General features: G+C 47.4%; 1 protein-coding gene across 1 annotated transcript in view; it reads left to right on the top strand.

Moving 5' to 3' along the window:
• Positions 1 to 4,939: 4,939 nt before the first annotated feature.
• Positions 4,940 to 16,585, top strand: part of ANKH (ANKH inorganic pyrophosphate transport regulator) — a 103,749-nt gene continuing 92,103 nt past the window's right edge. Inside the window, exon 1 of the mRNA XM_086469279.1 lies at positions 4,940 to 5,035. Coding sequence (XP_086325405.1) covers positions 4,940 to 5,035 — 96 coding nt within the window. The remainder of the gene's footprint in view (positions 5,036 to 16,585) is intronic.

The following is a 16,585-nucleotide window of genomic DNA, read 5'->3' as shown; positions in this document are numbered from 1 at the left end:
TTAATCAGAGCTCTCAAGAGACCTATCAGACAGAAATTAGTTACAGATGTAAGGGGCCCGATTCATTATCTACTGGAGTTAAAAAGTATCAACTACCTTATGAACACACACCAAACCTCCAAATGGATGTGCTTCTCTTACACTCCATTAAACTACTCTGGTGTCTCAGTATTTCCAGGACTGAACACAATTTTGTGACAAAGTAATTAATCACTATGTATGCTTTATAGTTAGCACTGTGAGCCACATGCTCAGTGTCCAAATGTTTTGATTAAGGAAGCTTTAATTTTGTGGTGGCTTGTTTTTGCCAGGAATGAGAGGAGGTAGTCCTCAAATATCAGCTCACCTGAAATTTCAAATGGCAAGTTAAAAATCATATTTACCCATGTCTTCGGGACTTCCCTTTTACTTTTCTCTGACTGAAGAACAGCATTAAAGGTTTCTTTCCCCTAAAAAAAAAAAATCCTCTGAATGAAACAAAATAGGGAAACTTTACCAGGAAAATATATCAAAATATGGAACTGCAAATAATATTCTTCTGTAATTTCATCTAAAAGTTGTTCTCAGACCAATGGCAAGGAGGAATGGCCTCACTCCCAATAAAATCTAGTCCTATCAGGAAGAAATTAGTTACTGGCAATACAGTTATATAAAACCAAATACAGTCTCCAGAAGACAGAATTTAGTATTGAATTAATGCTTGGAAATATATCCAGCCTTGTCTTCAAAAACCATGAGACTTGCTTCAAAGGCGCCTACTACGCGGATCTGCTACAACTTACACGTAAGTACACACACAGACTACACCTAAATTGGCAAGTAATTCAGCTTAATGCAAGTGAGCAAGTAAAAAGGCAGCTGGCATAAGGCCCCTGCATCTACATTAGAGTTTCTACTTTAGTCCAACTTTAGTCTGGCTGGGTGGAGACAAATGTTCCCCATTGCAGATGTGGTTTGAAGCTGTCCAATAGACCAACCACTGGTCCATCTGGAGACGATTAGATCTTCCTCAGGATGAAGATTTGGTGCTGTTAAATCAAAGACATACTCAGGCAATCACAAACTCCTGCTTCCCTCTTCTCAGTTTATTGTCCTCTCCTGCTTTGCACTGCTCCACTCCACCATCCTCAGATACCATGCCCATGGCATTTTAAATAGCCTACAGGACAAAGGCACGTTCACACTATGATAAGCAGTTGACTTTGGTCCTGTGTGCTCATAAGGAAGGCCATACCAGCTTAAGGGCTGCTAGGTGAGAAACTCCAGCTGCAGGAGGGAACAAACCTCCATCGACAGCTGGGGCTGACTTTGCCAAGTCACCTCAAAAGCCAGGGACTCTCCCACTCCAACTGCACCCACAGTCTGTCATCTGCCTGTCAGGGATTTTTCAGAGCTCAGCTCCTGTTGACTCTCCAAGACACATCAAATGGCTTTTGGTCACAGGAACATTTTTAGTTCAGGAGTCTTTGTGTGAGGAAGGCTGTCCACCACTCCTCTGCTGGCCACTGCTCCTCTGAGATTAGATACAGGTATCTGATTCCTCACAGGGCTTCCACCTTCCTGAAACATTCACCAACCCTCCTTGAAGGTGGCAAGGTGAAGGTGACACCACAAACCTCAATGCCCCAGAGAAACTCAATTACAACAAACCCCTAAAAACCCATTGCAAATTTGAAAATATTGAGAAACTTCCATAACTCATTCAGAAGGTGTTTGCTTTCTCTTCTTTCCCACAGTGCTTATACTGACAGAGCCTCAGGGTTTGTTAAAGCCATGGGTTAGAAAGCAGATTGTGCTCCCAGCCAGCAAGGGCCCTCCTACAAGCTGCCTTGGGGCCACAAATGCATTCCTTGTCCAGGACTCAGGCAGAGACTTTGAAAAATGGACATCACAGAAGTAAATGGTGAATGTTTGCTAATTTCGTGTCTTTGACTAGCAGAAAAGCTGTGGGTCAGACATCTTAGTTAATGCCTCATTAAGGACACCCACCTTCCCTGTGTGTCTACATTTAGCCTATACCCAGAGCTAAACTATAACAGTCACTCTATCACCTGATGAACCTTCACGAGCCAGGGAGTGGAAACAAGAAGAAGGAGAGCAGACCTCTAAGTAGAAGAGAAACAGATTTAATGAAAACACCACCAATACCAACAGAGATACACTCAGCCAATCAATGAATATCCAGTCCTCACAATCAATCAGAGAGCAGTCCTCAGAGGAAGCCAGCAAAGAAAACCCCTCAGGAACCCCACAGGAGCTCCCCTTCCTCAGCAAACCTTCCCCCTTTATAATGCCCATGCCATGATGGGATGGGCTACCCCTGTAGCTCACTCAGGTCAGCTGCCCTGGCTGACTCAAAACTGCTAACAGGCTGCCTGGCATGGCTGGGCCATGATTCTGCTCCAGTCAAACCAGGACACGGTAGCTCCCAGGAATCATGGAATAGTTTGGGTCAGAAGGGACCTTTAAACGCCATCTAGTCCAACCCCCCCACAATAAGCAGGAACATCTTCAACTAGATCAGGTTGCTCAGAGCCCCGTCCAGCCTGACCTTGAATTTTGCCAGGGATGGGGTTTCTACCACCTCTCTGGGCAGCCTGTGCCAGTGTTTTCACCACCCTCATCATAAAAAATTTCTTCCTTATATCTAGTCTGAATCTGGCCTCTTTTAGTTTAAAACAATTACTCCTTGTCCTATCACAACAGACTCTGCTAAAAAGTTTGCCCCCTCTTTCTTAAAGGGCCCCTTTAAGTACTGGAAGGCCGCTATAAGGTACCCCTGGAGCCTTCTCTTCTCCAGGCTGAACAACCCCAACTCTCTCAGCCTGTCCTCATAGAAAGGTGCTCCAGCCCCCTGATCATTTTTGTGGCCCTTGTCTGGACAAAAATGATAGAGTGACTGCATCAGTGGACATGGGAAGAGCCACGGCTGTCATCTATCTGGAGTTCTGTCCTTTGACATGGTCCCCCACAACATTCTCGTCTCTAAATTGGAGAGATATCATCAGGTCCATGCCCTTCTTAGACTGGGGACCCCAGAGCTGGACGCAGCACTGCAGGTGGGATCTCACCAGAGCGGAGTAGAGGGGGAGAATCACCTCCCTCGACCTGCTGGCCACGCTTCTTTTGATGCAGCCCAGGATGAGATTGGCCTTCTGGGCTGTAAGCACACATTGCTGGCTCATGTCCAGCTTTTTGTCCATCATTACCCCCACGTCCTTCTCAGCAGGGCTGCTCTTAATCCCTTCATCCCCCAGCCTGTATTGATACCAGGCATTGCCCTGACACAGGGGCAAGACCTTGCACTTGGTCTTGTTGAACCCCATGAGGTTCACATGATCCCACTCCTCAAGCTTGTCTAGGTCCCTCTGGATGGCATCCCTTCCCTCAGGTGTATCATCCGCACCACTCAGCTTGATGTCCTCTGAAAACTTGCTGAGGGTGCAGCCAGTCCCACTGACTATGCCATTGATGCAGATACTAAACAGCACTGGTCCTAGTACAGAGCTCTGAAGGACACCACTTGTCACCAATCTCCATCTGGACATTGAGCCATTGACCACTACCCTCTGGATGCAATCATCCAACCAATTCCTCATCCACCAAACAGTCCACTTGTCAAATCTGTATCTCTCCAATTTAGAGACGAGGATGTTGTGGCGGACCGTGTCAAAGGCCTTACAGAACTCCAGATAGATGACATCCGTGGCTCTTCCCTTGTGACTGACACAGTCACTCCATCACAGAAGGCCACTAGGTTGGTCAGGCAGGACTTGTCCTTGATGAAGTCCTGCTGGCTGTCTCGAATCACCTCCCTGTCTCCATGTGTCGCAGCACAGCTTCTAGGAGGATCTGTTCCATGATCTTCCCAGGCAGAGGTGAGGCTGACAGGTCGGTAAGTTCCCAAGGTTCTCCTTTCTACCCTTTCCAAAAATGGGTGCCCGTAAGTGCCCTGACCGAAGCCCACTGCCAGGAAAAGCCTTCCCTGCCCCGGCTGCACGAGGAGGGCGAGGGTCCCGCAGGCGGGGGGACCCCCACTGCGCCCAGCGGGGCCCAGCGCGGGGGGTCGGACAGGTGGCCGGCCCGGCCCCTGTCCCTCGGCCCCGCCGCCGCGGGCGGGGGGCGCAGCGCGGCCGCGCCGGCTTCAGGAGGAGCCGCTCGGTGCCGCTCTTTCCCCCGCCGCCGCCGCCAGCCGGCCCGTCTGCCGAGCGTGTGTCAAACCCACGTGCTCCGGCAGCCCGCGCCGGGGAGCGGCGCCCAGCGGCTGGGCCCTGCCGCACCGCCGCCGGCCCCGCACCGCGCTCCGCCGACCCGCGCAGGGACCTCCGCCGGCGGCTGCGCCTGGCCCCGCACCGCGGCCCCGAGGCCTGCACCGTCCCGGCGGCAGCGGCGGCAGGGAGGGCGGCGTTTTCCTGCGCGGCGCCGCGGCCGTCGCCCCGCCGCCGGCGAGCGTCAGGCGGGGGGGGGAGGCCCCGGCCCGGCCCTTCCCCTGGCCCCCGCGCCCCGAGGATGGCAGCGCTGCCCGCACGAGTGGCTGGCGGCGGTGTCCCTCCTCTTTTTTTTTCCGGCAGCGGCGGCGGCGGCAGCGGCGGCGGCGGATCATTGTTGTGTGGGAGGAGGGCGGCGGGGATGGACTTGATCTCTCGGGTCTCCTGCTAAGGCGGCAGAACAGCGCGCCCCGCCGCCCAGCCAGCACCGCCAGGGCCGCGCCGCGCCGGGCAGGGAGGGACCGGCCCCCACCCGCTCCCCCGGCTGCTTTATTTTTAGGGGGCTCTGCGACTCTTCTCCCTCGCCTTCGCACCCCCCCGCTCCGCTCGCACCACGCACAGGGACACGCACGCACCCTCCTCCTTTGCCCTTTCAGCCTGCCCCCCCGCCGTCCTCCCGCGCCGTCTCCTGCCGCGGCAGATGCGCTGGGGGTCACCGCGCAGCTGGGACTATGGTGAAATTTCCAGCGCTCACTAACTACTGGCCCCTGATCCGGTTCCTGGTCCCTCTCGGCATCACCAACATCGCCATCGACTTCGGGGAGCAGGTAAGGCAGCGCCTCCCCCCGGGGGCGACCCCCGCCCTCCCGCAGGGCCGACCCGGCGCGGCTCGGCGCCTCCGCGGGGAAGGGAAGGACGGCCGGGCCGGGCCGGGCAGGGCCCTGCTGTCCTCCTCCGGCGCATCGCGGCGGGCGGGGACGGCGGCCCCTGCGCCGCTGGGGGCGGCGGGCGGCCGGTGCCGCCGTGCGTGCCCCGGCGGCGGCCCGAGAGCACGGGCTGCTCCGCACCCCCGCTACATGCACGGGCAAGGACGGCAGGTTTGGGGTTGGTTTTGGTTTTTGTTTTTTGGTTGTTTTTTTTTTTTTTCCTCCCCCTTCTATTTTAGGATTATATAATCCGAAATTACATAATGCATTCGCCCAGGGCTGGTCGCGGTTTGTCCCCCGCTGGCAGGGCTGCTCAGGTGCAGCAGCCCCTGGCGCAGTGCAGCGCAACTGGGCGGCGGGGCCAGCACGCCCGGAGGCGGCGGCAGCCGGCGCAGCTCGGTGACCCGGCGTGCCGGAGCCGGCCGCGGGGAGGAAGGCCCGGCTGCCGCCGCCCGCTGCCGAGCGGCGACGCGGCCCCCCCGGCCCCGCGCCCCCGCCCCACCGCGCTGCCGCTTGCCGCTGCCGCAGCGGCTCATTCCCCCCCCCCCCCCCGGCCCCGCCGCCGGCAGCCCCTGCCGCGGCATCCCGGGAGGAGGGCGGCAGCGCGGCGGAGGGCCGCTCCGCATCCCGCGGGTGAGGGGGCGGCTTCCCGGCGGGGCTCCGGGCAGGTGAACCTCTGGCTGCGCACCTTCCTCCGCTGGTGTTTCGCGAGCCGGGAGTCCGCGGTGATGGGCACAGGGCGGAAAGATCGGGGCACGGCAGGAGGAGCTGCTGCCACCGCACTTCAGCCGTGCACGGATGTGTACACTTTAGCCGTGCTGAAAATCTCTGGTGGTGTTGGTGACCTAAGGCTGTCCCCTGTCCTGGGTACCAGGAGAATACCCCGGTGTCCCCTGACTGGCCGTCCGTGCAGCCCTCCTGCTTCGTCCTCCTAACCCCCGCGAGCTGCGTTTGCACTGAAAACATGTTTTGTGCTTGACGCACCCACTCCTCCTTTGGCCGAGCTTTCTACGCAAGGTTCTGGTTTGCCACAGCACTGTGGTGTGGGGAAATCTCTGTTCTCTCGTTTTGGTATTTCTGACAGGTAAGCCCGGAGTCTTGTGTCAGGCTGCACTGTATGGGGCCTATCATTACGTTTTTAGTAGGATGGCATACACTTAATCACAAGTGTTAAGCTGTGCAGCCACAGTAAGTATTGCATCCTTGTCCTAAGTCACTCAGTTTTGCTGAGAAGTTCTTGTTTTATAAGCAGAATAGTCATTTGCTCCCCTGCTCCTTGAGCAAAGATACCAGAAAATTAGTGGGTACTTTCACCTGTTTTTAAAGAAGAAAGTGAAAGGAAAAATATTACAGTGGGAAGATAGTAGCTGACTAATCATGTGTTTGTCGTGGCAGTGTTAATCACATTTTGCTTCCTAGTCCTTTAAATTTAAATAAGGCATGATACTAAAAAATGCAGTTCCATCCTTGTCTAACAACTACGTACTTTCCTACTAAGTCGGTCTTCGATAAATCATCCTTGGGGGTGAAAAGGGAAAACTAAAGATAGAAATGACAAGGGAAAAGGTGATTTAAATGCTAATGACTGTGCCATGTTAATAAAATACAGCAGAAGTTAAATTGAAAGCAGTTCACTCAGCGAACTCAGTCCAACAGGTGTGTGTATACAGTTTGCTTCATACAAGATCAGCTTGACTCAAAACCCATGTTGGCCCATAAAAAACATCCCCTTGGCTTCAGGGTGCTCTGGACTAGGATTTCAAAAATCAGCAAGGAAGAGATAAAATTTTATAAGTGAGGAGCATTGTGTTTGGCTGGGTACCAGTGACAGGGGAGGGATGTTAACATGTGGATGATACATGTAGGCACTTACCTAACTAACTTTGACAGCGTTAGGGACAAAATATCTCAGAAACTGTGTTTTGTTTGATAGCCAAGTCACAGGATTGGCCTACCAGGAGAGATGGGGTTATCCCCCATCTCAGATGGCAGCCTGGGGAGGTGCTTAGTTGAGAAGGGAGAAGTCTGCAGGCAGGGAGACTCCTGCAGAAAACCCCAGCTCAGGAGTGGGAGCTGGAAAGATGCTTTCTGCACCAGCCTAGTGGAAGGCTTATCTGCATGGAAGTCGGGAAACCAAGGCAGGGACAAAGTTACTCTAGGTCTGAAGAGGTCCTCTTACAGACAAAAGGACAGGGGGTTTATTTTCCTGTATATGATACAGGAAGTTATTTTTTACACTTGTAGGACAGTACTGTTAGACTTGCATGGCTGAAGATATACTGACTTGCTGAGCCAGTCACCTTTCTGCTCTTCAAAACTGTAATAATTTTAATGACAGGGCTGAATGGAAGCAACATAGAAGAATGGGTGTGCCAACAGATAGCTCTGAAAAGGCTGCCATACCTCCTTCTGTGAATGTATACTGCAGATAAAAAAGATTTCTAAGAATGATAAGGGAAGTAAAATTTGCATGGAGTAATGTTACCCGCTCTGGAAAATACTGTAATAGAGACAGGAGAACTATAGGTCAGAAATAAGAGATGATTGTAGAAAATTAGGGAGAGAATGGACAGGACCTTGCCTGACAAGGGAAGAAGAGGTGTTTAAGAAATGCTGTAAGTCGTAAATCCTTTTGATGTGTCGTATTCGTACATTGCTGTCTCAAGCGGGGAGAGTATTTGGAATGTTCAAAGCAGAGCCTTTTTAGCAAAACCTAATACTTTGAGGTACCTGAGATGGAAAAGTGAGAAACAAAGGGAATCTCACCTTTTTTTTTTTGCCTTGAGAGACTTTTCTAGGTGTTGGATAGTTTTATTCAATAGCAAATTATCACTAGGGCATTGCCAGGTCCTCAGTGTGCGGCTGTCTCTAGAATTCTTGCTGCTTTAAGGGAAATTTACAGTAAGGCGAGGGGATATTTGCAGAACATTATTTATGACTGTCACCATTGCCCCATGTGAGATGTTTGCTATGGCAAGTCTGTTTCGTTTGTAGGAGGTAAAAGATGCTGGAGCAATGCTCCTGAGAACTAACAAGCTCAACTCGTGTAGTCAATTCCAGGACCGCTATAGCCAGTGAAGAGCCTCTTGTTTACACTTGGACTCTGATCCAGTAACGCTTTAGGACAAGGCTGTATTACAGAGATACTCCGATCTGGTGAGCTAACCTCATCTGTTCACCTCATAAAATCTTCTTAGACAAATACCTGATTTTTCCCACCCCACTAAAAAGGGTAGTCCTGATGTATGACCAGGGAAGTTACCAGAAGATCAGAGAAATAAGTCATTTCTAACCTGTATCCAAGATTTCCTTCTGCAACCCATTTCCCTTAGAATTTATTTACAGTACTACATAGCCGTTATGAAATAAAATACTACATAGCTTTCTTCTTAGAGTAAGGCCTTCAGGAAAATAGTCCCAAATATTTTGGCTGAATATTTCTTCTCCACACAAATATGTGCCTCTGTGTGTGTGTGCCCGTGTGTGCACGCATGTATTTAGTTATTTGTTTTTCTCTAGGTATACGCACGCACACACAAGTATACACAACAGAGCATTTTCATCCCAAGAGCTTAACACCACCAGAAGAGAGATCCTGCCTTTCATTCTGCTAGTGAGAGCATTCGAGACTCAACCTCTTATCCTGATATTCACAATAATTAGTGTTTTATTTAGAGCTCAGCTGTTGGAGAGCAGAATTTGCATTAAAAATCCCAGCTCTCGTGAAAGATGCTGTTGGATGTACTTGCTTGGAAATAAATAAAGAAACTACTCCCATGTGGTGGAGCGCAATACAACCTCGAACAACTCAGCCAGCAGATAATACCACCATTAACCTGTGCACTCAAAAATCCATCACCACCCACATCAGTTTTCCTTTTAACACAGTTTCAGAGCTGCTCACATATATTGTGGTGGCCTGATTTGTAATGTATGTGTACATTTGCATTAGCATTATTATAAAGGGGGAAAACTGAGGTGCACATTAGTTCACTAACTTTCTCAGAAGCGCAGAATCAGCCCTAGGCAGCATTAAATACAACTTGCAAATATGGCTGGTAAATCTCTCTGCTGCTCACAGGGTGGCTAAGGCCAGGTGGAGAACCATATTTTGAACTCAGGGCCTGTCTGCAGTCGTCCCTTAATTATCAATGGGAACAGTGGGAGGCTTTTTTTCCTTTCTAGCTATCGTATAGCCAGCCCTTGAATCATTAGTTTCAGTTGCTGTCCCCAGCTGTTGGTTGGGCAGTTTTATTTGCCAACATAACAGTTAGGTACGCAGGCATAACGTTGTTCAACAGCTTGTGGGTCCTTGGAAACTAAAACCAAGCAAGCAGAGTCCTGCTGCCACTTTCTCCTGAGGTCACTCGAGTGCTCTGGTCCTGCAGAGAAATTGCTATGCACTGCATGCCGTGTAGTGCTTGGGATCAAACAGGCGAGCCATAAAGGAAGTCCTAAATGTTTTGGATTCCAGATTATTTTGCAATAATTGCTTGAAAAACAAACTTTTTTCTTGTATTTGAATGGTTTTTGGTTTGCCTTTTTTTTCCCTTAAGAAAAAAAGTGTTGCCAGAAAAGGAGAACAAGTCATGAATAACGTATCAAAAAGAATTAGTGAACCTACCGTCTGCCCATGCCATTTGCAAACTTAGTAGGGGGTTAAACAATTTGATTAATGCTTTATGAAGCTCATTTTTGGGGTAAGTGTTATTGTCTGGATGTTCAGAACAAGCAATGGGAGAGTTCACATTCCCAGCTGTTCCCTGGGGCTTTGGGCCAAGTTGTGTAACTTTTCCGTGGCAGAGTTCCCCTGCCTTTGAAGTGTGCCTAGACGCCTACCTGTGTGTCACAGAGATGCAATGAAACTTCATGTGTCAGAAGCGCTCCAAGATGAAAGGTGCTGTATGAGTGCAAAGTACTCCTGTTACTGCTGTTGTGAGAGGTCAGAGACTCATTTAAATCATGTAGGACTTTAGTACCATATAAAGAAGAAAGGTAACAAGGTCTTATAATTGGTGTAGACTATGGCTGTATGTTATTACCACAACCATATTACCAGTAGGGTATGCTGGTGGAACTGCCCTATTTGTTTTAAATTAATGTGACTACACAGCATTTTAAATTAAATTTAGATGAAATTGTGTTGAAGAAGCAAATATCTACAGAGTATACTATCAACAGAATTTTTTTTTTTTTTTTCACCTGTGGTAATATTTTGAAGAAATTGATTTCTCCTGCAGGTTTCACAAGCCAAATAGTCAGGGAAGCGGCTAGGAAAGATCGGTGAAAGACATCTAACTTCCCTGTTCAGAGTGAGAAAATCCAAGTGAGATCTTATATGAAGGATCAAAACCCAAACCACACACATCTGAAGTAGCAGTTTTCAGAATTTGTACCTCAGTACTGACTCCAGAGACCACCTGGGCAGTGCAGCTTTGCTTCCTTTTGCATGCCAGCCTGAGCCCTATGCCTTACCTCCTGATAGTTATCTGCCAAGTGCTGGGGGTTTTCAAGTCAGTGCTAAGTGGCCTGTAGACCACAGAGATAATTCTTGAGACTACAGAAGTCATTAATTAGCTTATATGTCTGTGTTAGTTGCAGCGGGCACTAGAGACCAGGCATTGCATTCACCAGTCATGCAGAGCATTTGATGAAGTTTCACAGCAAGCAGTGCATGCTGAGATCTGGGAAGAAGTTAAAGACCTCGTGAAACTTTTGCAGATAAAAGCCAAATCTCAACAAAGCACTAATGTTCTTAAAGGTAACAGAGACACATACTCCCGGCAGCTAAACCAATATATATTTGCATTTTGTAGCACATAAGGTACAAAATAAACAGGTTATGAAGAGCAATGGGGCTATCACAGCTGAAGATTTCAGATGATGCTGGAAATTATGAGAAATGAGGAGTCCATCCCGTGCAGTGCTCCATGTGGCTGTAGTGTGAAATACATAATCTAGAGCTAGGATCTGTGGTATGCCTCGTTTGTCAGTGCCTACTCCTTTTTCATTGTACCCTCTCCTTCCCTTACAAAACCCTCCAGTTCCCTGCTTCCCACTCAGTTTGCCTCCCATCCCCTATGGCTGTGTCAGCTCAGCTCTAAGGACTTCTCCAGACTTTCTTAGGCTTCACTGTTAAGAACTGGCAGGTTTTGTTCTTGATGATACCCATTAAGCATGTCTGAAGTAGTTGGCTACCTATGTAGCTGCAGAGATAGCCTTTTTCCAGAAAGGGATGGAAGGAGGGAGGGAGAAACATCCCTGCGCAGCACCAACCAGCCACTTACTTGTTTCTGAAGTAGTTTGATTCATCTCAAAACTGTGAGTTCAGATGATGTTCGCCCACCAGGTTGCTGGAAAATAAAACTGAGGTCTGTGGGGTGGAAATGATTCTCCCTACCAGAAGAGTGACTGATGCGGTGGGAGACCAGGTGTGTTTTCCACTTTGCCAGGCAGTCCCGAGCTCGAGTCTGTGGAGTAGAGGGCCCTCTCCAGAGATACTCCAGTCATAGTATCACTGTATATTCACTGAGAAAGGGTCATGGGGTAGCTGAATGCTTCTGGTGCTTATTTCAGAGATAGGGGGATTGGGTTCTCCTCCCTGCGCCAGCATCAGGAAGGAGAGATGAAAATACCCTAAGCCTAATTTTAAAACATGGATTCAAAACTGAAATTTTGAAAGGGGTTTGAACTACCGTATTGTGTGTCATGGAAAGAAATTCCCAAAGTAAGACTTTTGGTTTGGAGTTGAACTGACTGTTTGATTTGTTTAAGGCATTTTATTGTTCATTTCTTTTGGTTGCATTTTCACAAAAACAAGAAAGCTGATTTCTCTTTGCGTTTGATTTGGTCTGAACTGATTTCTTTTCAGTCGTCACTCATTTTGCTGCTGCAGGGAGAACTTGGTTGTATACAAAGGCTTATATGACATGACCAGTCTTATGACTGTTTGAAGATAAGTGACTTTTTATATGCAAAGAAGGCATATACACAAGGTTTCAGCTCTGAAAGTGCAGAGTCTAGCTATTCATTGACTTCCTATCTTGATCCTAGACAAGACATTTGTCTCTCTTTTTGTGTGAGTTTTGTCAGTTCTAAAACAGTGATGTGTTTCACAAGCCAGTTACGAGGTTTAGTCCTTCGTGTTTGTAAAACGTGGATGTAAGTTGCTGTATAAATAGGAAATTTAAATATATCTGCCAGCTCATGCAGAAACCTCCGTGCATAAAACTGAGCAGTTCCAAACAGATTTTGCTTTGTAGCTACTTTCAGAAATCTCTGATGTTTTTAAATAACATATGTATTACTGCTGAGCTCAATTCCAGTTTAAATGGCAAATCATAATGTGTGTTGCTTAAAAAAAATTATGAAAAATTTGTAATGACCTTAGATTTTAACAAGCTAATCTAACTAGCTATTGGGACCTCATCCTATTCGAACTTGGAAACCTGTGGATTTTGGGGAGAGGGGAATAGGAGTATTAATATGCAATTAGATCATCAGATATTACACTTCCTTCTGATTGCTTCATTTTCTGCTGACATGATATTGCAGTAGCTATGGTTTTAGACACTAACGCTGCCTTTTCAGATAACCGTTAGCTGGAGAATTAAAAAAGAACTGCCATAAGAACAGGAGATCTAAATGACCCATGAACTTCAGTGTGGGAAACAGCAAAGCTCTGCAGTTCCCCTGTCTTCTGTTTCCTCTATGGTACCACTTCTCTTTCAGATTTTCCACAGAACTTTCCTACCTTGCTTTAGAGTTTGTCTGCATATGCAGTTTTTTCTAGACTATATCCTTTCTGATGTAGTGCAGAATAACAGTGCCTACATGAAACATTAACTAAGAATAATTCCAGGTGTAAACACGTGTTTGGTTCCAAAGAGGGCGAAGTACAGCATTGTTATTTGCAAAAACATGATTGATTTCCATAGCCTTTCCAAAAGCATTCTAGAAAAGGACCAAGCCAAAATACTGGAGAGTTAAGAGCGGTTTGTTAAAAAATAATGGCATGAAATCTCAAGTGCCGATTTAATTATTTTGCCCAAGATGATGCAGAATATTCACTATTTCTAATTTGGCATGAGTGCTACTGTTGGAGAAGGGGTGGTCACTGTGGCCAGCATGCCCAGTTTGCTTTACTGAGGTAGTGGTTCAGCAAGAGTTCAGCTTTTAGTGTGGGAGGTGAATAAACTGCAAGATGCAACTTATTTTCAAGGGGCTTCCTTCACGTAGCTTTTCTGCATTGCTATTGGATCACTAAGGCGATTGTTTCCAACCTTTTTCAATTTTCATAGCCCAGAAAATTTTTCAGTGGAGATGGAGAGAAAATTCACATCCATACAAGTTGGAGAGCATATTAGTGTTTACGTTTTGTTTAGTTACCCATCTCCGACTCCTTTTAAATGTTCCCTAAGGTACAGGGTTCTGTGGAGGCTGAAAGCACTGCAGCAAAGCACATTCTAGTACGTTTGCTGACAAATATATTTGAAAGGCTTTTGGCCAGGAGACGGTCTATCTTCTGGCCTTCTCACCTGTGTTTTGTGAAGTCAGATGCAGGCCGTGCCTGAGCTTTCATGGGCTGGCCTTTGATCTGTGTGGCTGCACGGCTTTCACTACCCTGGCCGAAGAAAGCGTTGACGTGCGCCAACTGGGACTGATTTTTTTTGTTCAAGTCAGATGGGCAGTGTGTGTAGGTATGAGGGTCGCAGCCACACCGCACCCACTGTTCTTCCCCTGTTTTCTTAATGATGGTGTTTGACACCTACTTCCCTGAAAATGCAGGATTTATGTTTAGATTTTATTTGGCTTTTTTCCTGTTCACTTCCTGTTCACACCGTGTTACCCCTCCTTCGTTCTGCTGTGCATCAGTGACCAGTAGCTTATTTTTATAACCTCTCTGTCAGCAAGTGGCAGCTGCTGGTCCTGCAGCCATGGCCAGCTACGATGAGGTAGCTCTGATCCACCTCCAGCAGATCCCTCATTGCAAAGGCTTTCCTTGCTGCAGCATACCAACATGCTCCAAGAACTTGGCAGCCTTTGATCTCAGATCTGCCATCCTGCAGATGAAAGACTCTTGCACAAGTCCATCGTTACCATTTCCTCTGTCAGCATCTTACCAATTAAAAACCATTTAGCCTGTTTGAAAAGAAAATGAATAGTTAGCAGCATTACAGGGCAGGAAGACACTTCACCTTTTTGCTTCTGATGAGAGGGGGAAAAAAATGTCAGTTGCATAAGAGGAAAGATTATAGGAATGAAGCATTTATAGCTTGGACATAAAAGGGAATTTGATAACCGTCTGCAGTTGTATGAACTGCAGTGTGGTCATGAAGGAGAGGAAACAGGGTTAGCTAGGTCACTGCCATGGAGGAGAACGTGGCTGGGAGCAATGGCAAAGATTGGGGTGGTTAAACACAATTTAGACTGAAAAGGTTTCCAGATGATTTTCCAAGTAAAAAGCAGGAGTTGTTCACTCTCACACATTACTTCCTTCTAAGATGTGGCATGAAGAGTGCTGTGCTTTAGATGGTGTTAGGTGGTGCTGATGGTGTTTTATGTAGGCTCAAATTCAGTGAGTCACAGCAAGCAAAGTGTGTTGTGATCGTTGTAAATGCTGCACATGGTGGGTCAAACCTGAAGACCACATCTTCTGGTGAGGGAGACAAGCAGCTTGGGAACTACATATTCCTCAAAGACACTCAGTGCAGTTCAGAAGGGTGATGTAGTTATGGGCTGTTAGCGTTGGCCTCTTCCTATTACGTTGTACACACTAAGGTAAAATATACAAAAGTTGGAACTCAGAAGTGCAGATTTTATTTTATTAATGATTACTGGTCATGATACTGTTTTCTTACAGCACTCTGTTTTTCACATAACGCCTCCCAGATTCAGCATACAGAGAGCTGTGGAGAGAAACCAGAGTTACCTAGCTAATGGAAGTATTGACTGTGAACCCCGTCTTGTTCCTTTTAGAAGGGTGTAGTGGAAGTGGCATGCCCCTTGCTGCCTGGGTGAGCAGTACACAGTGCTGGGGACTCCCCGGCAGAGCTGAGGGGAAAAAATCCAAACAAAATACGGGGACCTTACCAGTATGAGAGAAGTGGAGTGTTGAAATGTCCTCAGCGTGGAAGTAAGGTGCCCAGCCCTGCACCTTTACTGTCTTTCCAGTTTGATTCTGTGGGTCCTTTCCTTTGCTTGGCTGTCCTGTGGGTACCAGAGCAGTTTAGTTATGCAGACATTCGTGTGGCTTTGTCACTAGGCTGGAGCCTGCAGTGCAGCTTCTCACCCTAATTGCTGCCAGGGAGCCCATCCATTTCGCCCTCATCCTGTTACTGGCTTTGGTAACTTACTCCATCAGTCCATCCCACTTCCTCCCTCATGGTGGCATTTTGGAGATGGCTTTGAATGTTAGGATTACTTGCAACCCACTGAGCCCAAGAGACCAGCTAAGGAGATGAGTTCAAACCAGCCACCAGCTCTTCCTGGCAGAAGTGAACATACCGGGTGATGTACGTGGAAGGGTAGCTGATTTTCCCCGTTTACATGGCCTGTGGTGGTGGGGAATAAATCTTCCAATCTGAGTATTTGGATCACCTTCGTTAAATTTTAATTTTTGCCCTCTCTTGCTCATAGTTTTTTGAAGCCCATCAAAATAGGCCCAGTTGTCCTTGGTTTTGTATAGTCACGGGGACATATCTGGTCATTTTTCTCTGCACTTCATCAGTACAAAACAGCTGATAGTGTGGGGCTCCAAAATTTAGTATGACAGCACTCTCAGCTTCCCCTGTGTTTATGTTTGTGGCGTAACAATTGCGCAATCTTAAGCATTTGCTTTAAGAAAGAAAGGAAGTCCAAACCACAAAACATGTTTCAGATCCTTAAGACAGCAAAGGTAATTATCTACAAAAAGCTTTCTCTTTGCCACAGGTAAATACATTTTTCAAATACTTCTCTAATTCAAAAGGTGCACCCATACACAGGCATGTGTACGTAGAAACTGTCTTTAGAGGAGAATTATACACTGAGTGGTGCTAAAGTACTCTCTTCATTACTTATTGGCTTATATGCGAGGCAAAATGGTTGAGGAAATAAGGACAAGAGTTGTGCATGGAACTACTTAGGTAATTGTGCATGCACCTAATGCGTCCTTTATAGTTTAAGCCACCTCTGCTTACATGCTATTATGGTGGTCACATGTACAAATACTGTTTAATTTTTGAATCAAAGGTTTTGTACATGGATTTCATCTTTTCAAAATGTGACCTTGAGAGCACTCCTGGTCACTGCACCACTGCCACTGTTCTGTATATACTTGTGGGCAGTCATTTTGCTTCAGAGTGTTTTATTTCAAATCATGAAAGCATGACGACCTTTCAGCATTCACCGTCTTGTTCTTATATGAGCTCTCTGAGATGCAGTCAACGGTCTACTGATTAGGACATGCTC

This window comes from Leptosomus discolor, chromosome 8, assembly GCF_034619465.1.
Source record: "Leptosomus discolor isolate bLepDis1 chromosome 8, bLepDis1.hap2, whole genome shotgun sequence".
In the NCBI taxonomy this organism is placed as follows: Eukaryota; Metazoa; Chordata; class Aves; order Leptosomiformes; family Leptosomidae; genus Leptosomus; species Leptosomus discolor.
The sequence above is the reverse complement of the archived record's forward strand: the minus strand, read 5'-3'. Positions and strand labels throughout refer to the sequence as shown.